Raw genomic sequence first — 8,736 nt, 5'->3', positions numbered from 1 at the left:
AAATAATAAATTATTAATATCAATATATTCTTCTTTATTGATATTTTTCAGTAAAATTATACCTACACCAAACGAGGGTGTAGTAGGTGGATATCTCGGCAAAGAGATAAATCGCCCTTTTGAAAAATTTTACGTGTACGTCGGCCCAGCCAACCACACGCATTCAAACATTGCTACCTGCCAAAGGGTCTATGGCCGACCAATGTGGGATCCCACCTCTTACCTTTAAAAAAGGATTTAAATCATTGTGGAAGAATGGGTTTGAGAACCCACGAACACAGGCATATATAGAGCCACCACACCACCAAGCTAACTTTGTTAATATTATAACGTTATGTATAACTTATATATATAATATTTATTTATGTACATTACATTAAGATTCTCTTTTATATATATATATATATTTTTTTTTCATGTGCATAAATTAATATATTATTTTTTATTTATAAATAAAATTATTAATATTTCAAAATAGAAAATATTAATATTTTTATATCATGTCTTTTATGTTATTAAAAACATTCAAATTAGATACATTTATATAAAATTTACTTTTAAATTCTAAATATTATTATTGAATGCTATAAATTATATCACACTTATATTCATTTCTTTGACAAAACAACATCAATGTATTTATTGTCACTTCTTATATGCATTTTTTTATAATTATTCTAAATATTTTTATAAATTTTGAATAATTTTTGTCTTATTCATATTTTATTTCAGAATATCCATTAATATTTTTTTATATATCTCAATATATTCGTAAAATTGATTCACTGATATATTTATAAAAATTGATATTTTTCATAAAAATTAAAACAAAAAATTATTGAACAAAAGATATTCTATACATTCAAGTTATAAAATATCAAAATAAATACTACATAGAAAAGGAAGGAACTAATATAAACTAAATAAGGATCAAGTTGTACAACTAAGATTCTCTTTATATATATATTCATATTATGGAAAATTCTACACTGCCGTTGGAGGTAAGTGGTGAAAAAAAAAAAAAAAAAAAAACAGATTAGAATTCCTTACCTCGATTCCATCCACTAGTCAACGAGACCTCTGCTACCCACCGCCTCTTCTTCAGCCCCTGTCTATCCTGCACACCGTCTTCCCCGCCATCTTCTCTACATCCCTTAACTGCAGTCTCCAACACAAAGGGAATGGAGAAAGGATCTTCCCCAACCAAAAGGTAAAATATGTGTGAGTTTCTCTTAGAATTTATATACAAAGAAATTTCTCAAAGAGGGCTTTATATACGTTTTTCTTTTCTTTTACGACTGCAGATGAAACTTTTCAGCTGAACCTCCCTCCCAGCTTGGATTTTTGTTCATGGTGAAGAGGTCTGGAGCCAATAGTCATTGAGCATCTAAGGACCCTCTCTCTGATTTTCTTAGATTCCAAACTCCCTTGTAATTTTGGTTCAAGCCATCCATAAATGGCTTCTTCCAGCACCCATAGAGCCTCTTCTTCGACTACTTCTATTTCTCGTAATTATGATGTGTTCTTGAGTTTTAGAGGTGGCGATACTCGCAGAAATTTCACTGATCATCTATATACCACATTGACTGCATATGGAATTCAAACTTTCAGAGATGATGAAGAACTTGAGAAAGGAGGAGATATTGCATCTGATCTCTTGAGAGCTATAGAAGAATCGAGGTTTTTTATTATTATTTTCTCAAAAAATTATGCTTACTCCAGATGGTGTTTAAATGAACTCGTAAAGATCATTGAACGCAAGAGCCAAAAGGAATCAATGGTTCTACCAATTTTCTACCATGTGGATCCATCTGATGTACGAAACCAAAGGGGAAGTTTCGGAGACGCACTTGCCTACCATGAAAGAGATGCAAATCAAGAAAAGAAGGAGATGATACAAAAGTGGAGGATTGCCTTGAGAGAAGCAGCTAATCTATCTGGATGCCATGTGAATGACCAGTAAGTATGAAATTGTTAACAAAATCTTTCATTTTTCCCTTGTGTTGGTCCAAAAATACAAGTATCAAAATTTAGCCCTTTTATAATTTTCTCTAAAGCAAATCATATTTAAGTTCCCAATCAACAAGCAAATCATGAAATTCTCCACATTCACTCGTTTCCTGATTCCTCTATGAAAATGCAAAATTAATTGGCAGGCTAAAAACAGAGTCTTTGCAACATTGGTAAGTATTGGTAAGTTAATAAAACCTAAAAACAAGTGAAATTGAGGAATCATAAGCAAGTTGTTTGTGAAATAAAAGTTGAAAGAAGGCATTAGCTTGTTCATAGGGGAGTCCTACACAATGCTCTAACAGTAAGAGTATTGAAAATTTGCAACTTGGCAAATTAGTAGTTTGATACTTACAAATTTTGAAGCTTAAATATGTAAGTAAATTGGCTTGACCCCTTTCTTTTTCATTCCATTGCTTCTAATTCAGTAATATTGGACATTGCCATACACGACTAAATTTATTATATTTTGCAACTCATTCTAACTCATCATTGTACTTAATTTATATGATTGGCAGGTATGAGACTGAGGTTGTCAAGGAAATTGTTGATACAATCATTAGAAGATTGAACCATCAACCTTTAAGTGTGGGAAAGAACATAGTTGGAATTGGTGTTCATTTGGAAAAATTGAAATCGTTGATGAACACTGAGTTAAATATGGTTAGTGTGGTAGGGATATATGGAATTGGTGGGGTTGGCAAGACTACTATCGCCAAGGCTATTTATAATGAGATCTCACATCAATATGATGGTAGTAGCTTTCTTATAAATATCAGAGAGAGATCCAAAGGTGATATACTTCAGTTACAACAAGAACTTCTTCATGGTATCCTGAGGGGAAAAAATTTTAAAATAAACAATGTTGATGAAGGAATTAGTATGATAAAGAGGTGTCTAAGCTTCAATAGAGTTCTTGTTATTTTTGATGATGTGGATGAGTTGAAACAACTAGAATATTTGGCTGAAGAGAAAGATTGGTTACGGGCAAAAAGTACAATCATCATTACATCTAGAGACAAACACGTGCTTGCTCAATATGGAGCGGATATACTATATGAGGTTTCAAAATTAAACCAAGAAGAAGCTATTGAGCTCTTTAGTTTGTGGGCCTTTAAACAAAATTGTCCCCAAGAAGTTTATAAAAACCTCTCATACAATATCATAGATTATGCTGATGGCCTTCCGTTAGCACTTAAAGTTTTAGGTGCTTCTCTTTTTGGAAAGAAAATAAGTAATTGGGAAAGTGCACTGTGTAAGCTAAAAATAATACCCCACATGGAAATTCACAATGTACTTAGAATAAGTTTTGATGGACTTGATGATATAGAAAAGGGGATATTTTTGGATGTTGCATGTTTTTTCAAAGGAGATGACAAAGATTTTGTTTCAAGAATATTGGGCCCTCATGCAGAGCATGCAATAACAACTCTAGATGATAGATGTCTCATAACTGTTTCAAAAAACATGCTAGATATGCATGATTTAATACAACAAATGGGTTGGGAGATTATTCGTCAAGAATGTCCTGAAGACCCTGGAAGAAGGAGTAGATTGTGGGATTCTAATGCCTATCACGTGCTAATAAGAAATACGGTAAGAGTCAAATGCATGAACTTGTTTATATACGTGTGTATGCAAGCTTCAATACAATTATTATTTTTTCATAAATTAGCCGTGTGCATAACTCAATTAAGTCTAATGCATCTTTTGTTTTGCCTACTCGTCTTATATTTTTTAGGGGACACGAGCAATTGAAGGACTATTCTTAGATAGATGTAAATTTAATCTGTCACAGCTTACTACAGAATCTTTCAAAGAGATGAATAGACTTAGACTGCTCAAAATCCATAACCCTCGTGAAGACCAGCTATTTCTTAAAGACCATCTTCCAAGGGACTTTGAATTCTCTTCTTATGAGTTAACATATCTGCATTGGGATGGATACCCTTTAGAATCTTTGCCAATGAATTTTCATGCAAAGAACCTTGTTGAACTCTTATTAAGGGGCAGCAATATAAAGGAAGTTTGGAGAGGGAATAAGGTATTGTTATTATTATTTAGTTACAGTTTAATTTTATATTCATTTTTAACGTTTATGTAAATTCATCTATTGAAAAAAATTGTTGTGTTACAGCTTCATGACAAGTTGAGGGTTATTGATCTCAGTTTCTCTTTCCATCTCATCGGAATCCCAGACTTCTCAAGTGTGCCAAACTTAGAGATTCTAATTCTAGTAGGTTGTACAATGCATGGTACTTAAAAGATTGGTGCAGCTGGCAGTATTATAACTACTAAAATTAACTTGGTTTTTTTTTTCCCCCTTTAATCTAGCAGGGTGTGTAAACTTGGAGCTTCTTCCAAGAGGCATTTACAAGTTGAAACACCTTCAAATTTTGTCTTGCACTTGCTGTTCAAAGCTAGAGATATTTCCAGAAATCAAGGGCAATATGAGAAAGCTAAGGGTGCTTGATTTGAGTGGAACAGCTATAATGGACTTACCATCATCAATTACACATCTAAATGGTCTTCAAACTCTCCTACTTGGAGGGTGTTCAAAGCTCCACAAAATCCCTATTCATATTTGCCACTTATCATCATTGAAAGTATTGGACCTAGGTCACTGCAACATAATGGAAGGAGGAATTCCTAGTGGTATTTGCCATTTATCATCATTAGAGAAACTAAATCTGGAACGGGGCCATTTTAGTAGCATACCTACTACCATCAATCAGCTTTCCAGGCTGGAAGTCCTTAACCTTAGTCACTGCAACAATCTTGAACAAATTCCAGAGCTTCCATCATGTCTACGGCTTTTAGATGCACACGGTTCAAATCGCACTTCATCAAGAGCCCCGTTTTTGCCATTGCATTCTCTGGTCAATTGCTTCCGGGCACAGGTATGGTTTTCATGTCACACACTAGTTTTATGCAGACTCTATATTTACATGGTGCTTTGGTGCAGGATTGGAAGAGCACTAGTTTTAGGGATTCTTCCTACCAAGGCAAGGGAACTTGTATTGTTCTTCCCGGAAGTGATGGCATTCCCGAATGGATATTGAATCCGGGAGATAATTTTTCTAGCGTAACAGAGCTCCCTCAGAATTGGCACCAAATTAATGAGTTTTTAGGATTTGCTATATGCTGTATTTATGTTCCACTTGCTGATGAATCTGAGGACATACTCGAAAAGGAATCTGCACATGGGCCCGACAATGAATCAGACAATAAATCTGAGGATGAATCTACTCATACATGGGAGAATGAAACAGATGATAAATCTGTGGCTGAATCTTTTTGTGAGAATGAACATAAACATATGCATTCTTGTCATCTGCGGTGTTTTCTGAGTGCTCTTGGTGATCGTTTTGATTTTCAAATGGTAGATCGTGCCAGCTTTCAATCCACTTGTTTTTGCTATAAAGAAGACAAGGACGAAGACGATGAGAGTGTATCAGGTCAAACGTGGGTGGTTTGCTATGCCAAGGCGGCTATTCCGGAAATGTTTCACTCTTATCAATTGACTGAAATTGTGGCTCGATTTCACAATTATTCTGAGAAAGCCTTGAAAGTAAAGGAGTATGGAGTCCGCCTTGTATACTCCCAAGACCTTCAACAAAGCCACGAGGATGCAGATGTTAGAATATGCAGGGAATGCCGACAGGATGGGACGCTCCAACGGAAGTGCTGTTTTAAGGACAGTGATATGAATGAAGTACCCATTATCGAGAATCTCTTGGAACTTGATAGTTTATGTCTGCGGGATTGCAAAAATCTTACGAGTCTGCCCAGTAGCATTTTTGGTTTCAAATCCCTTGCAACTCTCTCCTGCTCTGGCTGTTCACAACTAGAGAGCTTTCCAGAAATCCCGCAAGATATGGAGAGCTTGAGAAAGCTTTTTTTAGACGGAACCGCCATAAAAGAGATACCATCATCAATTCAACATCTAAGAGGGCTTCAATATTTGCATCTCAGCAACTGCAAAAACCTTGTAAATCTTCCTGAGAGTATTTGTAATTTGACATCTCTTAAACAGCTCCATCTCCAAAGCTGTCCAAAGTTCAAGAAATTGCCAGACAACTTGGGGAGACTACAATCTTTACTTCATCTTAGTGTTGGGCCTTTAGATTCAATGACTTTTCAATTGCCGTCTTTGTCCGGTTTAAGCTCCTTGAGGGAATTACAGCTTGAAGCCTGCAATATAAGGGAAATTCCCAGTGAAATTTGTTACCTATCATCACTGGTAATATTATGTTTGGGGGGGAACCACTTTAGTCGCATACCTGATGGGATCAGTCAACTTTACAACCTAAAACATCTTGATTTGAGTCACTGCAAGATGCTTCAACATATTCCAGAACTTCCATCACGTTTAAGGTGTCTAGATGCCCATCACTGTACATCCCTGGAAAATTTATCCAGTCAATCAAATCTACTCTGGTCTTCTTTATTCAAATGTTTTAAATTCAAAATTCAGGTATGGTTTTCATATATCATTTAACCTTTCTTTTCTTATAGACAAAATTCAGAGCGTAATTTTTGTGCAGGGGCGTGAATTTAGAAGAAGTGTCAGAACTTTTTTTGCTGAAAGTAATGGGATTCCGGAGTGGATAAGCCATCAGAAAAGCGGGTTCAAAATAACAATGAAACTTCCTTGGAGTTGGTATGAAAACGATGACTTCTTGGGCTTTGTTCTGTGCTCTCTTTATGTTCCACTTGAGATTGAGACCACAACACATAGGATTTTCAGCTGTATATTGAATATCGGTGATGATAGTGATTCTTTTCTCTTTGATGATCTGCGATTGGATCAAATTTGTGAATGCTGCTATTATGAAGATGCATCAAATCAAGGGTTGTTGGTATATTATTCTAAGTCGGATATTCCCGAGAAATTTCACTCAAATGAATGGAGAACCTTGAACGCTTCATTTAATGTCTACTTTGGTATTAAACCAGTGAAAGCGGCGAGGTGTGGCTTCCACTTTCTATATGCCCACGATTATGAACAGAACAATCTCACAATGGTACAAGGTAGCAGTTCTTCTCATGTGGATTTGGGTGGCCATAGATCAGCTGTACAAGATACCAATAGTACTCATTCTCAGAGAAGCTGTGACACGAGATCAACTGTAGAAGATACGAATACTGATGTGGAGAGACACTGTGATGGCACCACCCTGATTGATGGTATTGGTGTTGATGCCCAAGACCATGAAATGGACCATATGCACAGGTGGCTGGAGCTTCTTTGCAAATTTGTTCATTGGATATGCTGTACAAGACACTAATTTCAAGTAACAGAATTGTTGATGTTGACCAAACATTTATCTCAACTTTTTGGTAAGCCACCTTCCTTTTCTCTTAGTTTCTATTCTATATGCCTTGGTGATTTCAAGGGGTATTCAAAAACCATTTTTATTGGGACCTATTTTAGGTCATTTTAAGGACAAGCTTGATTGCATTGTTAACTTTTTTGAAGATCAAACATTTTGTTGGATAAGTTGGTGCGCATCAAGCTTTGATGGGATATTCCAAGCTGCTAAATACATAATGTCAAATGTCCGACCTCTATCGGTTAAGCTATGGTTATCCTTATTAATCAAGGCAAGTCAAATACTTCAAACCAATTTCTAAATTTCGATTAAAGTCATGCCAATTTGAACTCATTCTTTTGTACTATACATAATTCTTAGTGTAAAGAGAGAATCTCCGAGCTAGAATGAGCAATCAAATTAGGTGGGAAAGAACATTTCAATTACAAGTATTTTGTTTTGGAATACTTTAAGATGCATGTTGGTATTTGTTCCTATGTATTTCAAATAAGCAAAAATATAAAATTATGGCATTGCATTTCTTATCTAAAGCTAATGTTGGGATTGATTCTTTAGTTCATAAGTTATTACTTTTGAAGCATTGAACATTTTGTGAAACTAGCTCATTATAGAAAATTATATAATTTAATGTCTTAACCCCGAGTTTGATTGATATCCAAGTGGAATATCTCAAGCAATTGAACATGAAAATTTGATATGATTATTAAAAGGCCCAAAACTAGATTGATCAACCCATACATCCTTATTTATTCAGGCTAGTTAGACGGTACAAGGAAATTTTCAATTTTGATTAGACTCTTATCGAGTTGAATTGACACACTTTTTAATTTGCTCCTCCATTTTTTTTATTTTTTTATTTAAATCTCAAAGGGAAAGAGAATGTCAAATTAAGAACGAACAATCAAATTCAAAAGGAGAAGAACATCTTGATTTCAAAATTTTCATTTCAAATGTTTTGAGAGTGGTATATGTCCCTATCTATTACGAGTTAAAGACAAAATTATGGTATTGATTTTGCTTGATTAAAACCTTTATGGAATTCATTCTTTAATTCACAAGTAATGGATGTATACATCTTTGTGTGAATTATAAGCATATTTAAATTCTTTAGTCACATTATTTGAATATTTTGGAAAGATGATTTAAGTATTTTTATATTTTGTTAATATATGATTTCATATGTGGAAGTAACTTTTATTGATTGTTTGCAATATGATAATGATGCAAACCAATCGACAAAAAGTTTATGATGTATTTAATAAAAAAGTAATGAAATTATATAAAATTTTAATATATGGTTATGATCACTTTTAAGTAGAAATTCCTAAAGACAATCAAAACAAGTACACATTTCAGTGTGAGTATTTAGAAACACATTGGATGAGCTATT

At 34.4% G+C, this 8,736-nt stretch overlaps 1 protein-coding gene across 4 annotated transcripts; it reads left to right on the top strand.

Annotated features, from left to right (window-relative positions):
- The first annotated feature begins 1,043 nt into the window (after positions 1–1,043).
- On the top strand, positions 1,044–7,858 carry LOC117914172 (disease resistance protein RPV1-like). 4 transcript variants are annotated; one of them, XM_034829400.1, is made up of 10 exons: positions 1,045–1,210; positions 1,305–1,959; positions 2,529–3,606; positions 3,752–4,054; positions 4,148–4,250; positions 4,348–4,910; positions 4,976–5,309; positions 5,397–6,487; positions 6,558–7,353; positions 7,493–7,858. In XM_034829400.1, exons 2-9 carry the CDS (start codon positions 1,457–1,459, stop codon positions 7,299–7,301), a joined length of 4,719 nt encoding a protein of 1,572 aa, XP_034685291.1. In that variant the 5' UTR covers positions 1,045–1,210; positions 1,305–1,456; the 3' UTR covers positions 7,302–7,353; positions 7,493–7,858. The 4 variants fall into 4 exon arrangements, with proteins under 4 accessions (XP_034685290.1, XP_034685291.1, XP_034685288.1 ...); XM_034829399.1 differs by having other exon boundaries at positions 1,044–1,210; positions 4,976–6,487; positions 7,448–7,858; XM_034829397.1 differs by having other exon boundaries at positions 4,976–6,487.
- The last annotated feature ends 878 nt before the right edge of the window (positions 7,859–8,736 follow it).

The sequence above is a fragment of the Vitis riparia genome, chromosome 5 (genome assembly GCF_004353265.1).
Source record: "Vitis riparia cultivar Riparia Gloire de Montpellier isolate 1030 chromosome 5, EGFV_Vit.rip_1.0, whole genome shotgun sequence".
NCBI lineage: Eukaryota > Viridiplantae > Streptophyta > Magnoliopsida > Vitales > Vitaceae > Vitis > Vitis riparia.
Note: the sequence above shows the minus strand (reverse complement) of the source record. Positions and strands in the feature narration are given on the sequence as shown.